This window comes from Fringilla coelebs, assembly GCF_963513975.1.
Source record: "Fringilla coelebs genome assembly, chromosome: 26".
NCBI classification, from domain to species: Eukaryota; Metazoa; Chordata; class Aves; order Passeriformes; family Fringillidae; genus Fringilla; species Fringilla coelebs.
This window is the reverse complement of record NC_140052.1, coordinates 3,587,874-3,607,177: the sequence shown is the minus strand read 5'-3', so window position 1 is coordinate 3,607,177 and position 19,304 is coordinate 3,587,874. Positions and strand designations below refer to the sequence as shown.

The window sequence follows — 19,304 nt, the reverse complement described above, 5'->3', positions numbered from 1 at the left end:
GCGGCGGCGCTTCCGGGAGCGGCGCGGGGCGGAGGGGGAACATGAGCTGGTGAGTGCGGGGGGACCCCGGGGCACCGGGAGCGCCGGCACCGGCACCGGCACCGGGTTAGGGCGGGGGAACCGGGACCAGCGGGACCGGGACCGGGAGCGGGGCAGGGCGGGGGAGCGGGAGAGCCGGCTCCGGGACTGGGACAGGGCGGAGGAACCGGGACCAGCGGAACCGGGAGAGGGGCACGGCGGAGGGAACAGGAACGCCGGCACCGGGTCAGGACTGAAGAACCGGGACCAGGAGCGGGGAAGAGCCGGGAAACGGGAGCGCCGGGACTGGGTCAGGGCGGAGGAACCGGAACCGGGAGCGGGGCAGGGCGGGGGAACCGGAACCGCTGGCACCGGCCCGCCCGGTCCCGGCTCCTCACCTTGGGCGCTGCGGGTGAGGAGGAGCCGGGGACGGGCCCGGAGCGGCCCCGGTGCTGAGCGGCCTTGGCCCGGTGGGAGCCCCGGTGAAGGCCCTGGAGCGGAGCCGGTGGGTTCACAGTGCTGGCCTGGTCTGGCCCGGTGCTGGCCCCGGAGTGGGTCCCGGTGCTGGCCGGGCTTGGCCCCACTGCTGGGCCTGGAGGGGCCCCGGTGCTGCCCATGGAGTGGAGACGGTGCTGGTCGGGCTTGGCCCGGTGCTGGCCCTGGTGGGGTCCCCAGTGCTGGCCAGGTTTGTCCCGGTGCAAGCCCTGGTGGGGTCCTCAGTGCTGGCCAGGTTTGCCCCAGTCCGGGCCAGGTTTGTCCTGGTGGGGTCCCCAGTCCTGTCCAGGTTTGTCCTGGTGGGGTCCCCAGTCCTGCCCAGGTTCGCCCCAGTCCTGCCCAGGTTTGTTCCAGTCCTGGCCAGGTTTGTCCTAGAGCTGGCCCTGGGGGGATACCCAGTCCTGACCAGGTTTATCCAAGTCCTGGCCAGGTTTGGCCCGGTTTGCCCCAGTCCTGGCCCGGTTTGCCCCAGTCCTGGCCAGGTTTGCCCCTGCTGTCCCTGTAGCCACCCCCACAGGTGTGCACCCCTCACACCCCTCACCTGTGCCCCCCACAGCCCCCCTGGACCCCTTCCCACCGTGCCCCCTCCTCCCTGCCCCTGCCCAGGTGCTGCTGCAGGTACATGGAGGGTCCCCCAGTGTCCCCATTTGCTCTGAAATGTTGAAAAAACACCTTTAACTCCATGAAAGTAAAGCTTTTTCCTTTAAAAAAGGAGGAAAGAAGAATTCCCATGTGTTTGAATCAAACTGGTGAGGGCTCAGTTTGGACACATTGGTGCTTATTTGTTTGAATGGTATTAGAAATGAATAATATTAGAAATTAATCTAGACTGCTGTGTGTGGTTTCTCATCCTGGGTAGTTCTGGAGATCCAGCACTGTTGTGGGAGGCAAAGGATGGGATGGATCAAGAGCTAAAAGGGCTTTTCCTTGCCTGGCAGGTTGAGTTCCATGGTGGCAATGGAAAATTTTTTTGGGTTGGGAGCTGTGGAAGTTGTGGTTTGGAAATGTACTGCAAGAATGTAATGAGGCACACACAGGTACTGATTAAAACTGGGCATTTGGGCTAAAAATACACATTTATCCACTGGAATTGCTTTGGACTCATCTCAGAACAGCAACAATTATGGACAGCGTTGGCTAACAAGGTTTTGCAGCCAACTTTTCCCAGGGAATCTGAGGGAAGGGACTCTGGAAGGGACCCTCTGGTCCAGGAGGAGCTTCAGAGCCAAAATGTGAGGAGGTGTCCATCCATCCCCGGGGACTGTCCCTTGTCACCACAACACACGTGGCTTTTTCTGGGAGCCCTTTCTCTGGGAGATTGGGTGTTTTCGCCTCTTGCTGGGGAGGAATCTGAGGTTGTTGCCTGCCAGGTTTTGGCTTCCTTTTCTACCTCTGTTGAGGTTGGGATTGAAGGTACTTGAGGTGACTCAGATGTTTATTATTTCTTATCAGTTACAGTCTCACAACAGTGAATTTTGTAGTCTTTCATTAACAAGGCACAAAATGGTTAACTGTCTCTTGGTACAAGGTCTTTTAAGGTTAAATTATCCAATTAAGATATTACACCGAAATTATTTTCACTTTTCACCCAATAACTGGTCACTTGAAGTCCGCACTGTGGACTTTTCCCTTCATTTACAAAATACCACCCAAACCCATGAAGAAGAAGATGAAGAACAACCTGCCTCAGCCCTAAATCCTCCATCTTGCTTCATATTTATTACTATTTTCTAAAACCCCAATTTTTCATCCTGTGATCTCACACACTTCTGACTAACTACACACCCATAATCCCAGTGCTGTCAATCCATTTTGGAAGCCTTTTCCACAGCCTCAGGTCAAATGCAGTGCTCTCCTGGAAGTCAGGGTCTGTCTGTACAGAAAGTCTGAAATTCTCAGCATCCAGAACTCCAAGAGTTGCCCGGCGAGCGGGGGGGAACTCCGGGGGAATTCTGAGTCTCTTTCTTCTCTGGCCGCGTCACCCTCCGGAGCGTGGCTGACGCACGATGGGCTCGGAGCCTGCGGGGTTGCAGCGTGGCCACACAATCACCCTCAGTCCGGCCCTGAGCGTGTGTGCCCTTGGTGCAGCCCTGAGCATATGCCCTCAGTGCAGTTCTGTGTGTGTGTGCCCTCAGTCCAGCCATGGCTGTGTGCCCTCAGTGCAGTTCTGTGTGTGTGTGCCCTCAGTCCAGCCATGGCTGTGTGCCCTCAGTCCGGCCCAGTGTGTGTGCCCTTGGTGCAGCCCTGAGCATGTGCCCTCAGTGCAGTTCTGTGTGTGTGTGCCCTCAGCCCAGCCCTGGGTGTGTGTGCCCTCAGTCCAATCGTCTGTGTGTGTGCCCTCAGCCCAGCCCTGGGTGTGTGTGCCCTCATTCCTATCCTGTGTGTGTGCCCTCAGTCCGGCCCGGTGTGTGTGCCCTCAGTCCGGCCATGTCTGTGTGTGCCCTGAGTCCTGCCCTGTGTGTGTGCCCTCAGTCCGGCCATGTCTGTGTGTGCCCTGAGTCCTGCCCTGTGTGTGTGCCCTCAGTGCGGCCCTGTGTGTGTGTGCCCTCAGTGAGGCCCTGTGTGTGTGCCCTCAGTGCGGCCCTGTGTGTGTGTGCCCTCAGTGAGGCCCTGTGTGTGTGCCCTCAGTGCAGCCCTGTGTGTATGTGTGTGCCCTCAGCCCAGCCCTGTGTGTGTGTGCCCTCAGCCCGGCCCTGGGTCTGTGTGCCCTCAGTCCGGCCCTCTGTGTGCCCTCAGTCCGGCCCTGGGTCTGTGTGCCCTCAGTCCAGCCCTCTGTGTGTGTGTGTGCCCTCAGTGAGGCCCTGTGTGTGTGTGCCCTCAGTCCAGCCCTGGCCCTGTGTGTGTGCCCTCAGTGCGGCCCTGGGTGTGTGTGTGCCCTCAGTGCGGCCCTATGTGTGTGTGTGCCCTCAGTGCGGCCCTGGATGTGTGTGTGCCCTCAGTGCGGCCCTATGTGTGTGTGTGCCCTCAGTGCGGCCCTATGTGTGTGTGTGCCCTCAGCCCAGCCCTGTGTGTGTGTGCCCTCAGTCCTATCCTGTGTGTGTGTGCCCTGAGTGCAGCCCTGTGTGTGTGCCCTCAGTCCAGCCCTGTGTGTGTGCCCTCAGTGCAGCCCTGGGTCTCTGTGCCCTCAGTCCAGCCCTGGGTCTGTGTGCCCTCAGCCCAGCCCTGTGTGTGTGTCCTCAGTGCAGCCCTGTGCGTGTGTGTGCCCTGAGTCCGGCCCTGTGTGTGTGCCCTCAGTCCTATCCTGTGTGTGTGTGTCCTCAGTGCAGCACTGTGCGTGTGTGTGCCCTGAGTCCGGCCCTGGGTCTGTGTGCCCTCAGTCCGGCCCTGGGTCTGTGTGCCCTCAGTCCGGCCCTGGGTCTGTGTGCCCTCAGTCCGGCCCTGGGTCTGTGTGCCCTCAGTCCGGCCCTGGGTCTCTGTGCCCTCAGTCCGGCCACTCCCTCCCGGCGCCGCTCCCTCCCGCGGCCGCTCCTTCCCGGGGCTGCCCTCAGTCCGGCCGCTCTCCCCGGGCTGCCCTCCCGGCATCAATCGGGCCATTCACGGGTGTGGGGCCCGGCGTGACGTCCGTGGCAGCGCTGACACACGTGGGGTCGTGCCCCGCTGCTGAAATGTCACAGTTCCGGCCCTGGCATCGCTCCGGGGAGGGAGAGCTTTGTTGCAGCCCTGGCTGCTTTGGGAAGTGTTGGATTATGCATGCATACACTATGTGAACTTTCTATCAAGCTTTAAAAGTGCTCTACAAATTCATTTCCCTCAGGGAAGCAGGGACTTTGCTTAGCTTCCATGTGCGTCTCTCTGGCATTGTGCGCCATTAGTCCTGGGTTGATCCCTCTTTGGAAAAGGGTTTAGATGCTGCAGCTGAGGAAGAGGATGGAGCTTTGTCCTCAGCTTTGTCTTGCAGAATAGGAAGTGGCACAAACTGCCGCTATTTGGGTTCCTGGGCACTCATATCTTTTTTTTTTTTTGTAAGGGAAGTCCCCAGAGATTTAAGGACTGTTGGCAGGTTGGTGGTTTGTTGTGTGGTGTGGAGTTAGTCCTGGGCCATCCCTCATTCCTTGTGAGTTCTCTGTGCTGCATGAGGGCTGGGAATGCTCCCAGGAACACAGGGAACGCTCCCTGGAACTCGGGGATCCCTCCCAGGGACACAGAGGATGTTCCCTGGAACACAGGGAATGCTCCAGGAACACAGGGATCGCTCCCAAGAGCACAGTGATGACCCTTGTACCAACACAGCAAAGCTGTTCAGAGGGCTCCTGCTGGTGACAGAGCCTGGATTAAACCCCCAAACTCCCGATTCCTGCACCCAGGCAGTGAGGCAGCTCTGCCTGTCTAGCCTTGCATGGACAGCTGGGATGTTTTTGGAATCTCAGCTGAGCTCCATGGCTCCCGTTCGGCTTTGGATTGGGGCATCCTCATCCCCCTCTTCCTCATGTGCAATCCAGTGATTCCCTTGGCCATCACTCCTTCAAAAAAATAAAGGGAGTGGAATGCTGGATTTTACTGTATCACCCCCTTACTGCCCTGAGTGCCCCATTTTTGACTTTATAAAGTGTTTTTTAAGGTTCCTGAGACTGCATCAAATCAAACCTCATAACCAGACTCCCAAACATCCCCTGCTCCGGTTTCCCACTCCCCCCTAGGTGAATTCCTGCAGGGAAAAGGGAGTGTTCTTTGTCTCTCCCAGAGGATGGGAGGCTGGATGGGTTTGCACAACCTTAAAAGTGGGGTTGTTGGTTATTCCCAATGTTTTCCATGTTATGGATTTGCACAGGTTGTTGGGTATTCCCAATGTTTTCAGTGTTACAGATTTGCACAGGTTGCTGGTTATTCCTGGTGTTTTCCACATTATGGATTTGCACAGGCTGTTGGTTATTCCTGGTGTTTTCCGTGTTATGGATTTGCACAGGTTGTTGGTTATTCCCAGTGTTTTCAGTGTTAAGGATTTGCACAGGTTGTTGGTTATTCCCAATGTTTTCTATGTTAAGGATTTGCACAGGTTGCTGGTTATTCCTGGTGTTTTCCGTGTTATGGATTTGCACAGGCTGTTGGTTAATCCTGTTGTTTTCTGTGTTAAGGATTTGCACAGGTTGTTGGTTATTCCTGGTGGTTTCTGTGTTATGGATTTGCACAGGTTGTTGATTATTCCTGGTGTTTTCCACGCTATGGATTTGCACAGGCTGTTGGTTATTCCTGGTGTTTTTTGTTTTATGGATTTGCACAGGTTGTTGGTTATTCCCAATGTTTTCTGTGTTAAGGATTTGCACAGGTTGCTGGTTATTCCTGGTGTTTTCCATGTTATGGATTTGCACAGGCTGTTGGTTATTCCTGGTGTTTTCCATGTTAAGGATTTGCACAGGTTGCTGGTTATTCCTGGTGGTTTCCATGTTATGGATTTGCACAGGCTGTTGGGTATTCCCGGTATTTTCCATGTTATGGATTTGCACAGGTTGTTGGGTATTCCCAGTATTTTCTGTGTTTTTGGAGCCATGGCCATGCTGGGCAGGTGCAATGCAAACCCAGCCCCAGGCTCTGTTTTCCTCCCTCTCAATCAATATTGATGTTTTTTGGAGCCCGACGTGGCCGATGGCAACGCTCCCCCTTCCCTGCAGGTTTCAGTGATACTGGGATCAGGAGATGAGCACGGGATAAAATTACCTGGGATGAAGCAAGTGGATACCAGAGCGGTGAGCGAGGCTCCCAAACACCTCCCTGTTACCTGGAGCACCTGTGCAAGGTGCTTTGCACATCCCAAAGTTTTTATCATGGTGAAACTGGAGCGCCAGCCGGGCATTTCCCGGGGTGGAGCAGCTGGGAAGAGCCACCTGCCACCTCCCCTGCCACCATCACAGGCCTCGGAGTGGTTATTCCTTAATTGCTCATTTTTCCACCTGTTTTGTCCAGGTAGCTCCAACCCAGTGCTCTGGTTGAGCCACAACCGTGTTTCACAACCGTGCTTAAAATGGATATTTTTGTAGCATAGTCAGGGCCTAAAACAGCCCTGCAAAATTCTGCTCGCCCACGCGCCTGGCGTGAGTAATTTTCTTTTGATGGGTGAGTAAAATATCATTATTTTTTTCATGCTCCTCTTGGAATGGGTGGGAGAGAGGATTCTGACATTATTTTTGATTTGCTTAACACTGACACCGCGCCTGGCTCTGTGCAGGATGCAGAGGGGCCCACTCCCAGGAGCTCGTCCCTCCGCTGCCAAACTTCAGGAAGGTGCCTTGTTTTCCCTGGCCTGACCTAAAATCCAGAAAATCGATGTTTACACCTCTTTTTTTGCCTCTTTTTACACCTCTCTTTCCCTTCTCCCCCGCTGCAGCGGCTCACCCTGACATCCCTGCATGGCTTAAAGCCTCCAGGTTCTCAGGGATGGGGCTGAAATCCAGGTGGGAGCGCTCACCTGGCTCATTCCCGAGGGATCCCATCCCCACACCCCTCCCATCCCATCCCCACCCCGTGACCTCCCCTCTCATCTCCTCGAGGAGAGCACCCAAACGAGGATTTGGCGCAGAGTCTCCCTCGACAGAAGCTGTTTGTGATCCGTTGGAATAATTTTTTTTTTCCTTTTTTTTTTTTTTTCTCTTTTTTTTTTGCCTCGGCGCTGTGTTTGGAGCGGTTGCCATGAGTTCCTGGGAGGGGGGGAGCGGGGTGGGACGGTGCCTGCGGTTTCCATGGACACGCAGGGAGCACAGCGAGGAGGCATCCGGGAGATTCACGCCTAACCTGAGCCTGCCCTCCTGCCTGGCTCACCTGGGCACGGCCGGCATCCCCTCCTGGCCGGGGATTTGGGTGTTTTTAGGGAGCCCAATCCAGGTTTCCAAGATTTTGGTGTGCAGTGTTCCCTCTCCTTGTGCAGGCTGGCATGAGACTCAGGAATGCTGCTCAGGAAAGGTCTCTCAGCTCCCTTTGAACTTCCTGGCTTTTCCTGATCATGGAAAAGTCCTTCCCTAACCTCCATCCCTCAGGGAAGCTTCACCCAAGCGGAGAGGGAGGAGAACCTCAACCAAGTTCACTCTGTAGCAGAGTGAGAAAGTGAAGGTTCACATCCTTCCTGGAGTGCTCCCGACCTTCCTGTTGGAAGTGTTTGCAGGAACACTTTGATCCCTCTGGGATAGCAGCTGATCCCATGACCAGGCAGCTTTTCTGACCAGGCAGCTTTTCTGGATGCAGCTGAATCCATTCCCAACCCAGCAGCTTCCAGAGGGAAAGACTAAAGGAAGGACCCAATTTCTGTGATAGCTTTGGGATGATTTTTGTCCAACAGAGGGTCAGGTATAAAGGGATGGCTTTGTAGAATCCCTCATCATCCCATGTGCCAAAATCCTTGGGAAAACCAGGCTCGGAGGGTCGGGGTCACCCTGGCAGCGCGGGAGGCTGGGTGTCATCCTCCTGCCTGCAGGCACTGAGAGGTTTCTTTCCGGTGAAGGAATTGAGATTTTTGGTGGAAATTCAAAGAGTGAGAAGCTCTGGCGGGCATCCAGGCTCTGCTGGCGCTTGGGGTTTCAATGAGAGAGAGAGAGAAAGGAAAAAAACCCTGAAACTTTCCACGGGAAGCGGGCACTTCCCACCAAACATGGATTTAGTCGGTGGTCTGGCAGTGGTACCAGTACAAACCAGTTTTGGCCACCAGTTCATACCAAAGTGGGACCTGCAGGTCTCCTGCAGATGCCACTCGTGCCCACCTGGGGCAGGAATATTGAATTCAGAGGCTCAGTGTCACTTTTCCCAAATTAATTAACATCCAAACTGCCCCAGCCTCTGCTGTTGCCATCCCTGCCTGTCCGTCCGTCCATCCTTCCCTCCCTTCCCAATCCCTGCCTGGCAGCTCAGCATCCCCAGGGAGAGCATTTTATCAACTGTGGGTGAAAATATTTGGTGTTTATCCCTTGCTTATCTGCCAAGGGTCTTCTGGGGCCTGATTAGGGGTGGCAAAGCCGTGTTGAGCTGGAATGAGCTGGGAAAAAGAATCACATCCCGCAGGGAATTTATCCCCTGGGCACACTCTGAGCTCCATCCCAGCTCCCCACAGCCAGGGGTGATGCCAGGGTTTGATGTCCACCCTAGGAAAGCACCATTCCTCCCTAATTTAGCAAGGATTGAGTGATTCCTGCTGGCAATTCCTGCCTTCCAGGGCACTGCTGGGGAGTGGGAGGGGGAGCTCCGTGTTTTAAGCTGCAGCTCCCCGCAGACCTCATGGAGCTGTATCCCCCCCCTGCCTGGGAGGTTTGTTTCCAACTCTCCTGTGCATCCAGAGGAGAATTAACTGCTTTGGTGTGTGTGGCCCTGCATTTGCACATGGAGAAGCCAAGTAAATAGATGAGATTGCTGGGGAAACTTCAGAGAAAATCAGCCACAGCTTCTCCCACCTTCCCCTCCCTGGGGTTCCTGAGCATCCCCGAGTAGAGCTCGCAGGATTCTCTCCACCCACACTTTTTTCCTTACTTTAAGCTCTTCCCACCCTCTCCCTGCAGTGTTTCACCCTCCTCCCTCCCCCCTGAACCCTGCTGCTTTCCCAAACTCCAGGTGCCCTCCCAGGGAGGGGGCTGCGAGGGGCCGGGGTGCTCCCCCAGCCCCGCGGGCTGGGAACGCTCCGGCTGTGACTCAGCGCGCTCGGCTCTTCAGGAACGGGATTTCAAGGGATTTCACACCCCAAACACAACCCCAGCTTTCTCTCACTCAGCAGAAACGAGACATCAGGAAAAAAAAAAAAAAAGCAGCACCGATTCTGGTTTTTCTTTGGTGTTTATAGAGCCAGGCTCAGCTTTGAAGGTACCAGGGAGATCCGTGGAATTCATGGTTATGGATCCACCTCCCCCCAGTTTATTTGTTTTATCCCCATCATGCACTTTCTAACCAGCAAAAAAAAACCTCTTAATTTTGAAGCAAATGGTTGTGATGTTGCTGTCTCAGCTGCACTTTGTCCCCCCACAATTTTGCAGGCAGGGACACAACTCCCAGAGGGACAAAACTTCGGTGCCAGCAGCAGTTTTGAGGCGTGGGGTGAATCCATTTGGTTTAAAAGCTCCAATAAAATTCATACCTTTCATCTTTTTTTTTTCCTTCCTTCTTTCTTTCCTGCTCATCCATCTTCCCCCCCACCCTCCCAGAGAATCATATTAAAAGGCAGTGATTTAAAAACCAGGAAAATTATGTAAAATTGTAAAATAGAACAAAAACCTCCAATAATTGAGGAACAGACCTGACTTGCACAGGGTTATTTTTTTAGAGGTTTTACTGAGACAGACATAATTACCAAGTGGCATCACGATGCTGATAGAGATATTTACTGCTGCATGGGAGATTTGCAGCGCTCCACTGACTTCCCTTCGTTTCTGGGAGAAGAAAAGGGATTTTTGGGGTTCCTTGGTGGGGTGAGAATGGGGAAATGGGATGGAGCAGGACCCCCTGTGCTCCCTCTGCCTTCCCTTCCCAGCTCTGATCCCCAACCAATGGCTTTTCCTACCCCACATCCCTCTTGGTACCAAATTCCCTGGATTGAACCATTTCTCCAGTGGACAGCACCACTTTGGGATGTTCTCTGTGCCCCCCAGAGGGGCAGGTTGTGCACAGGAAATTCTTTAATCACCTTTTGAATTGTCCTTTCCCACTAGAAACCAACCTGCCTCCAGCTCCTTGCTTGTTCCCGCCCTGCCAGAGAGTGGCAAACTGGTTTTAAGTGGGATAACACTCCCCTGAGTAAAATCCTCTTTTTTTTTTATCCTTTCACCACCAAGTTGGTGCCATCACTTCCAAAAACATCAAGTGACAGCACCTGGCTGTGGATGGCAGGCAGGAGGTGCCTCATTTTGGTTTATATTTGACCCACAGAGGAAAACACAAAAGAAAAAAATCCATATATTTTTGTTTTCTTCCTGTAAGGCACCACACCCCCAGTTATTGACAGGGAAATTATACAGCAGAGTGGTGTTTGTTTATAAAAGAAGGGTGATTCACACTGCCACAGGAGCTGGAAAGGGTTAAACCCAAAATTACACTGGTCCTGGTGGAGAACCATAAACAGGAAGTTCTCCTGAAAAAAAATTTAAATTTAAACCTGGTGACTCAGGATGGCTCCAGAGCTGCTCAGGGAGGGTCAGGGGGGATTATTCCCGGTGGGTAATTACAGCCTTAGTTTGAAAACAACGGGAAAAGTGGGAAGAGCAAGGTTTGGAGTTTGGATAATCGGGGTTTTTTGCTTCATCCTGCCCCGTCTTCCATTGCAAATTCCTCCTCCTGTTGCACAGAGTTGGATTTTCCAGCAGGTTACACTGATAAAAATATTTCCTAGGGGTCAAGCTGTTGGATGGAGCAGCACTGGGGATTTGGAAGTGGAGCTGGTGGGAAGCAAATGGAAAACCAGCAGTGGGAAAAGCCAGACTGGGAGGCAGCAGCACAGTCCCAAAATCCATGGTTTTATCTCAAGTTTTGTGTAGCAGCAGGAGAATTTGGGCTGGTCCAGCCCAAATTCTCAGGAGGGGACTCAGACACTTTCCCAGAAGATCCTGGTACAGATTTGGGATGGGAAATTGGAAGTGGAAGGTTCCATTGGAATGGAATGGGATGAAGCTGCGCTGTAGGTGAAACATCTTTGGCAAAAAACGCTTTAATGTCATTATGACCTCAATTTTTTCTATTTATTTAAAGCATCACAACCCAGAAAACATTGGGAGATTTTGGCTGAGATGCTTTAACCAAGCAGCACCTCTTTAACTTAATTAAATCCATTGACAACAGCAGTTGAATTCCTGGATTTTCATTATACTGATAGGTGAAAGAAATCCAATTATTTTCAGGCTGCCTGTGTGGCTGCTCCCAGCTGACCCAGCCACCCTTACATATGTTGTGTAATTTATTTAGAGTACTCTTCTCATTCAGGTAACCCAGATTTTCCTGGGAATTAGGGATTTTAAGAATGAAGGCTGTGCTGGCAGGTGAGCCTCTCCTCCAGCTGTTGGAGCAGAGGAATCCTTTGAAGCAGCTCTCAGCTCCAGACACCGGCTTGTTACTTTTTTTAATATCCTCTTTCTAAATATTTACAGGCTTTGTTTGGGATTTTTTTTAGCATTATTTTATCCTCCCCAGCAGATTTGGTTTGAAACAGAGCGGGTTCTTCAGCTGCTCGTGGAGCATCCTTGCCTTGCTTTGGGGTGCAGGGAGGCTCTGTGGGGCTGACCTCAGTGGGGCACTGCCTCTGGGAGAGTCAAAGGGACCCACCAGGACCATCCAGCCCAGCCCCAGGCCCTGCACAGCCATCCCAAAATCCCACCCTGGCAGCGTTGTCCTGGAGCTCCTGGAGCTCTGGCAGCCTCGGGGCTGTGCCCATTCCCTGGAGAGCTGTCCCAGTGCTTATTCCAGCCTTTGGGGGAAGAATCTTTCCCTAAAATCCAACCTGACTCTCCCTTGGTGCAGCTCCAGCCGTTCCCTGGGTCTTGTCACTGTCACAGAGCAGAGATCAGAGAGCTGCCCCTCTGGAATGCAGAGGAGTCTCCCCACAGTCTCTCCCACCCTTTCCCTCTCCAGGGGGTGCACAGTGCCTGGAATGAGGGGCTGCAACCCCGGGACACCCCCTGCTGCCCCCCAAACCCACCCCCAGCCCCGTGCCCAGCACCAGCGCTGCTCACACATTCCCTTCTCCTCTCTCTTTTCCAGGATCCCGTTCAAGATCGGGCAGCCCAAGAAACAGATTGTACCCAAGACAGTGAGTAAACCAGTTCCCCCTTTTTAGCTCCAGCCTTGGATCATGTGGCTGATGAGTCAAGCCAGCACTTTGACTCGTCCCATTTTGCAGCGTGTGGGAGGGAGCTGGAGCAGCAGAACCTGTTGCCGCGTGTGACCAGCGCTCGGCTCCTCGTGCGAGGAGCGAGGGGGAGCCCCGTGCAGGCAGAATATTTTGGTTTGGGATCTGTTGAAATTATAATTTTTTAGAATTTTTTTTTTTTTTTTTGGTGGGGAGGAGAAGGGGGTGCGTGTGTGCGGGGTAGGGGAAAAGAGCTCTCTTGGTCTGGCACAGTTTTCCTCGGAGATGGCTGAACGGGTTTGCTTCCTTCCTTCCTTCCTTCCTTCTTTCAGCAATGGCTTGTTTGTTCATCCTTTCGGAGCAGATGGAGGAGGAGGAGTGGTTCAGATCGCTGAATATAACTGTTTCCAAAGAAAGGCTTATAAGCTGAGATGCTTAGTGCTCGGGCGTGAATTAATTTGTGCTGCACAGCATTTGCTTTAAAAGCAAATTAAAAAAGCATTTTGTATTCCCGTGGATTTGAGGCTCCTACCCCAAGTGCTGCTGCTTGCAGCTGGCTGTGGTATTTTCCCTTCTTAAGCAGCTTGGCTTTGCATTTGTCCCATGCCAAAAAAAAAAGCTGTGGAACCTCCCAGGAGCTGGCCCTGCAAACTCACCTGGACACCTGCTCTAAAAAGGGAGCCCTGAGAGGCAGCGTGGGGCAGAGCTTGTCCCTCTGATGGTGTTGGTGCCCTAATCCCCTGCACAGACTGACATCCCTGATCCTTCCTCTCCGGGACACCCAGCTAATTCCGCAGGATGCGTGGGCACCCGTGTTTGTGGGGCAGTTTCTCCTTGGGACATGACATTTTCCCTGGAGGCAGAGGGCTAATCCCACCACTCCCTTCAAGGCTTGATTGTCATGTTTTATTTTAAAGGATTTGGTGGTTGTCTGCTGCCGTGGAGCAGCAATTTTCTGTAACAGCTCCAAACTGTCAGTACAGAATTTAAGCCAGGCAGGCAATGAAGACGAGGACTGGTAAAATTCCTCCGTGGTTTTCCTGTGTTTTCAGCTGCCCTTTTCCAGGGGCTGGTGATCCACCAGCAAGGTGCTGCTGCCTGTGATCCCTCAGGTGAGGCAGCCCAGCCCCAGCCCTTCACACCTCTCCCAGCTCACGTCAGGAGCCCCCACATTACTCCATCTACAATATTTTGCCTTTCCCAGTGCTCCCAATGCCGGTGTCCTTCCAGGCTGGGGCCAGAACCAACTGCTCTGCAGTTCTGGGTGTCTTGGCCAGCTCTGCTGGGCATCTCCAGCCCACCCATTCTCACATCCCAGCTTCCTTGCTGTTTCCCTCCCCTTTTAGAGGTTTTTCTCCCCTAAAATCAACCATCTCTGTGCTCAGGCTCCCTGCAGATGAGTGGTGGCACCTCTGAGATCTTCCCTTCCCCGGAGCTGCTGGAATGTGCTGTTCTGAAGCAGTTGGCAGCCTTTGCTTATATATACATGTGTGTGTATTAAATAGAACAGCTCAGAATATCCGGCAGGCAGAGGTTCATTCAGCACCCAGAGCCTTTCCAGGCCTTTTCCTTTTCCTTCCTTCCTTCCTCAGCTCCCTAGGAACAAGATTCAGTGTCAACAAAGTTGATTTCTAAAAGGCTTCCACTTGCCCTGGAATGATGATGATAATGATGATGATGGTGGTGGTGGTGGTGTTGCTCTCCAGGCACCAGACACAGGGAAAGCAGAAAACAGGAAGCCCAAAACCTTGGAACTTCACGCCTCGTGTCGAGTGCAGCTCTTCAAAGCAGAACAAACGGCAGGAAAACACAGATATCCCCCAGGATCAGGCATTCCATGTGCAGTGATGTGCAAGGGATGGGGCTGCTTTGAGCTGCAGGCCCCCAAATTTACCTCCCAGTTGCAGGCTGAGCCACTCAGCCCATCTGTGCAGGCGTTGGGGAACAGCAGCAGCAGCCAAGGGCTGGGATGTTCCAGATGTTGGGCTGCAGGAAGTGGGAAGGTGTGGCATCTCCAGGGCTGCATCCCAAGCCCATCAGAAGGGAAGTGGTTGTGGGTAGAGGATCTCCCACTCGCAGAGACCGGACCACAAAAGAGGGGGTGAGGGGGAAGGATTAAAAAAAAAGCAGCATTTGTTAGGATGTAACTTCTTTGGCTCTCCATGAGGCCTGGGACTGGAGTCAGGAGAGGGGGGTGGCTTTGCCAGGAGGCTCAGCGAGCCAGAGAAGCATTTTTGTTGTCTCAGTGCTGGGGCTGGTGTCAGATCTAGGCCGGGAGTAGTCCTGAAAAGCAATTTGCCTGGGCTGCCGAGGAATTAGTCATGACTCCCTGTGCCCACTCGCCTGTGATCCTTTGGAGAAGGGCACGGTGTCAGCCACAGTTTAGCTCTTGAGGGAGAAGGAAACCCCGGTAGAAAATATCAGCTGGTGAACTGAGGTGATCTCCCCCTCCCCAGACATGGCTGTGCTTTGTTTCCACCTTAACCTGGGCAAATCCAATTCCAGACAGCATAATCTCTCCCCTCCTCTTCCCTGAAAAGAGCAGCTGTCACCGGGCGCTGGGAGCCGGGTGGGAGGATCTAATGCTGCGAGAGGACCTGCTGTCAGCAGGGCCACGGGCCCACAGCCCAATTAAACTAATGCCCAGTGATAGGAGTTAAACCTGTTAGAATTATATCTCTCCATGTTTATTGCTCAGCCACGAAGCCTCTTACGGCAGAGATGTTCTTCCCTCCCTCGGGACAGCTCCGCTCCCAGCAGAGGCTGCGCTGCCGTCGGAGCTGTCTCGTCTCCCCAGCTCTCCTGCAGCTGCTGCTGAAGTTCACCTGTGTCCCCCCAGGTTGTTCCCTGCCCTTCACCGGGGCTGGGATGATCCAAGCAGGCAGGAGCCGGGGAGCAGAGCCAGCCCCGCATCCCCCAGCCAGGTTTTATCCCAGCTCCCTCCCTGCTTCCCTCGGCCCTGCTCTGGCCTGGGCTGACTCAGACCACTCGCCCTCCTCCTCCTCCTTGCTGGCCTGAGTCAGCTTGGCAGGGAGCAGAGACCTGAGCTGCCAAACCTCCTTTCCTTGACTCATCCCAGCAGCTCTGCCCTCCCCGGGGATGTCGGACGGAGGAGCTCTGTGAGCAGCAGGATTCCACTGCAGCACCTTTCCATTGTGCTCCACCAGCCAGCTGGAAATCCCAAAACAGTGGAGCAAATGTCATGGGAATGGTGGGGTGAATTCAAGTGATGCCAGTTAGATAGTTTTGCTCATTTTCACTCTCTTCCTTCAATCTTTTCTGGCCAAACTGTTCTCTGCAGTTGGGAGGTGCATCCTTTTTCCCTTTGCCACTTTTCTGGGAAGCTTTCTTGCAGGATGGGGATGTGGAGATCTTGCTGGGTGGAGTCTGTGACATCCCAGATCCACCTGCACTCTGCAGCTCTGGCTCAGAATATTCACCCATGGGACTTACCTTGAAATTCTTGATGGGTTGGCAGAAGCTCAGCAGAAAATCTTAGTTCTAATTTCTATGGGTTTCACTTTTTTTTTTTTGGAGAAGAGGAAGAAGGAAACACTTCCCTCTTTTCCCAAGATCCACAAAGATGCTGAGACCACTGGAAGAAATCAGCTCATCATCCTCCTCCAGGAAAAAACATGAGCCCCAGGGGGATAGGAAGGTTCCTCACAGTGCCTCATTTCCATCTCTTTGTAGTGTTGGCTTCAGTCTTGCTCCATTGCCTCATAACCAGGGTGGTGATGATGATCCTGCCCCTCAAGCAGGAGGGATCTGATCACAGGTGGGAGGCCCAGTGTTTGCAAACAAAAAGAAAAAAAAAGAACTGGGTGAAGGAGAGAACGTTGTTTTATTTCAAAGCTTTCAAGAGCTCGTCGCTCTTGATGTAGATTTAAATAAAAACCCCGAGACGAGCGATTTTTGCATTACCCAGCCCCTGTGCCTGGAAGAAAAAAAAAAAAAACCTTCAATACAGAAAGTGTGGTTTGATTTGGAGTTTTCAGAAAGAGGCTGCAGAGCAGTGGGATTATTTTAATAATACGGAAACTTCCCTTCAGGATATTGTAATTTTCTTGCCTGTACTTCTTGTTCTCGTTACTCTTAACGTGATAATCCTCTCCACAGCCTCTGTCGGCTGCTTGTGACCGTGGAGAGCTGCTGGGAGTGGGAATTACTGTGTGCTCTGCAAAATGTTCCCATCTTGTCCCCTTGCAGGGCTCTGCCTGTGACTCTGCTGGGTGGGAGCACGTGAGAGCAGCTTTTCCCTCTCCAGAGGAGCTGTTTTTGTGGGATACCCGGGCTCCAGCCACGGCTGGGAGGATCCCTGAGCTCGCAGACTGTGGGGACTGGGAGCCAGTTGCTGCCTGTGGGCGTGAAAAATAAGAGCAATCCTTGGGCAGCTGTCTCAGAGAGATGGGGCTGGGGATGTGAGTCAGGCTGGGCAGCTGAAGTGTGTCTGTGTGGAGTCACCTCCATCCCATGTGGATCCTGCTCCAGCACTGCCGTGGGGGCTTGGGGGGGCTCGGGAGGTTTGGGGGGTTCACAGCACCCAGAGGGTGGCAGGGTGGGGAGGTTTTGGCTTTATGGAATGAATCCTAAAGTCCCAGAGTGGTTTGGGTGGGAAGGGAGCATTAAACTCATCTTGTTCCACCCCCTGCCATGTGCAGGGACATCTTCCACTGTCCCAGGGTGCTCCAAGCTGGCCTTGGGCACTTCCAGGGACAGCTTCCCTAGGAATTCCATCCCAGCCCCTCCCCACCTCACAGCCAGGAATTCCTTCCCAAAATCCCATCCATCCCTGCCTTCTGGCAGTGGGAGCCATTCCCTGTGTCCTGTCCTTCCACCCTTTGTCCCTCTCCAGCTCTCCTGGAGCCCCTTCAGGCCCTGGAAACTGCTCCATATGCATTAATGCACGATGCCTTTTGCTTATTGCACAGAAATGGGCAAATCTGACAGCAAAAATGGGCCAGAAACCCTGAATATTCACGGGTATTCCACAGCCAAAGCTTTGGGAGGGTTTGGTTGCTGAGCAGATCCTCCTAACCACAGAGAGGGAACAATAAGGGAACGACACCCCCAGCCTTTCAAAGGGGGGCACATTTTTGAGTCGTGCCCGACCCTGTGTGGTTTGCAACCAAAACAATTCACACCTAAGGCCTATTTATAGAGTGCAATAGTCCCTGGATATTTTAGCAGCCGGAACAGGCGCGGGGATGGAGGCTGAGCTTTACTATGTGCTGGTTACCTGACCTGCAGGGCGCCAGCTGCCGCGCATTTCTGCGCTCCCCAAACGCCAGGCACAAGTCGTGTGAGCTGCCCCCACACTGCTCCGTGTCTGTTCTCTCCCAGCACCCAATTTTAGCAGCACGAAAAGGGAGCTGGAGCTCCTGGGAGGGTTTTATGGAGCAGAGGGATTGGGGGGGAGAGAGCCCAGCTCGCATCCCCCGGATGGTGGGAGCGGATGGTGCGGACAGCTGGGCGCTGGGATGGGGCTGGAATGTGGCTGGGCACTGCCTGCCCTTGGTTCAGGCTGCTGGAGTTCAAGTGCAGCCCAAAAAGATGTTTAAAGAAGGAGATTTAAGAAAATCTCTATCTTTAACCCCCAAGCTTTTAACAGCAATTCTGCTTGAAAAGCAAACATCCCCGTTAAATTGTGGTGCTGCATCAAGCCTGGGATTGAAATCCCAGGGCCAGCAGGAAGAATTGGAACAAACCTTTGGATCCTTCTAGTCCTGGCTGCTCCCAGCACTCTGCATTTCCTTAATAGCTGACAACACAAGTGAACCCAGTGCTGATCCCATGACAACAAACGTGCATGGATTTACTCTTGGCTGGTCAATTGAAATCCATTTGCTTCTCTGGTTGACGAGGTGTGGAATGAATGTTTTAAGTGTGTTAAAACAGTCAGCATGGAAAGAAAGTTCCTTAAAATATCTCCTATCACTGGAGGTTTGCTGCCAGCTAGCAAGTAGGAGGGAGCAGGCACTGAGGTAGCATCGGGAGAAGGCTGTGCTGGAGCTCAGAGCTCGGAGCACAGGGTTCCCCTCCCTTTTGGAGGTGTCACAGTCCGCTGGGATTGTGCTCCAGCCCAAGAATCTCAAGGGAGGGAGCTGTTGGAGGGGTGAGGAGTGTGTGGAGGGGGTGAATAATGCAGAGATGGGAAGGCTCGCTGGTGGTTTGGTGGAATTTCATCATTCTGGTGAGGATGAGGAAGGAGGAAACAGCCAGACCCAACTCAGGATCCTTACCAGGGCTGGAGGAGCAGCAGCTCCTCTCAGTTTTTGGGTGGGAGCACGGGTTTGTCCCCCAGCACTGGTTGTGACCTCCCTGCTTTTCCAGCATTCCCATTTATTCCCTCAGCTCCCAATCCCTGTGCTGGAGCATGTCCTTGGCTCGAGCTGACATGTTTGGTGCTGGCTCCAAGAGAGTCTGGAGCTCCAAATCCCCAAGACTTCCTTTACTTTTGAGGCGTGACTCCCATTAAAGCTGCAACTTGTGCTGGGCTCAGCTCAGCATTTCCCAGGGACAGCTTTCCCTGCATGCTCCAGGCTGCCCTGCAGTCCTCTGGAGCTGATTTCCATCTCTTCTTTCCACAGGTGGAGAGAGACTTTGAAAGGGAATATGGGAAGCTGCAGCAGTGAGTATCAACCACACTGGTCGGACAGGACCGGCCGCGTGCTTCCCTCCTCCCATTGCATCTTCCCAGGGAATTTTAGCCAGGGATGCTCTTCCCAGTGAGCAAATCCCTCGCTGCCCTGTAATTTCCAATTCTTCAGGGTTTCTCTGAGTGTTCAAAGGTGTCCTCAGAAGTATTTACAGTGGGGTTGCAGATTCTGGCAGCTTAAAAAAAAAAAAAAAAAGAAGTGTAAAATTGCCAGAAGACTGCGGGGTCCCTGTAGAGGCCAACACCTCAGAGGACCAGGAGTGGCTTTGCCATCCTGCCTGTGTCACAGGAGCTCACAGGGATCATCTGGAAGCATTTGGCTTTACCATTTGTGCTAAGTGTGAGAACTTTCAGGAAATATGCGAACTACGAATAAGAGATCACCAACTTGAAAAG

General features: G+C 53.2%; 1 protein-coding gene across 1 annotated transcript in view; it reads left to right on the top strand.

Moving 5' to 3' along the window:
• BIN3 (bridging integrator 3) overlaps positions 1 to 19,304 on the top strand; it is a 47,589-nt gene continuing 28,285 nt past the window's right edge. The window contains exons 1-3 of the mRNA XM_084221882.1: positions 1 to 49; positions 12,163 to 12,211; positions 18,841 to 18,881. Of these exons, the coding sequence (XP_084078008.1) occupies positions 42 to 49; positions 12,163 to 12,211; positions 18,841 to 18,881 (98 nt within the window). The 5' untranslated portion in view covers positions 1 to 41. The remainder of the gene's footprint in view (positions 50 to 12,162; positions 12,212 to 18,840; positions 18,882 to 19,304) is intronic.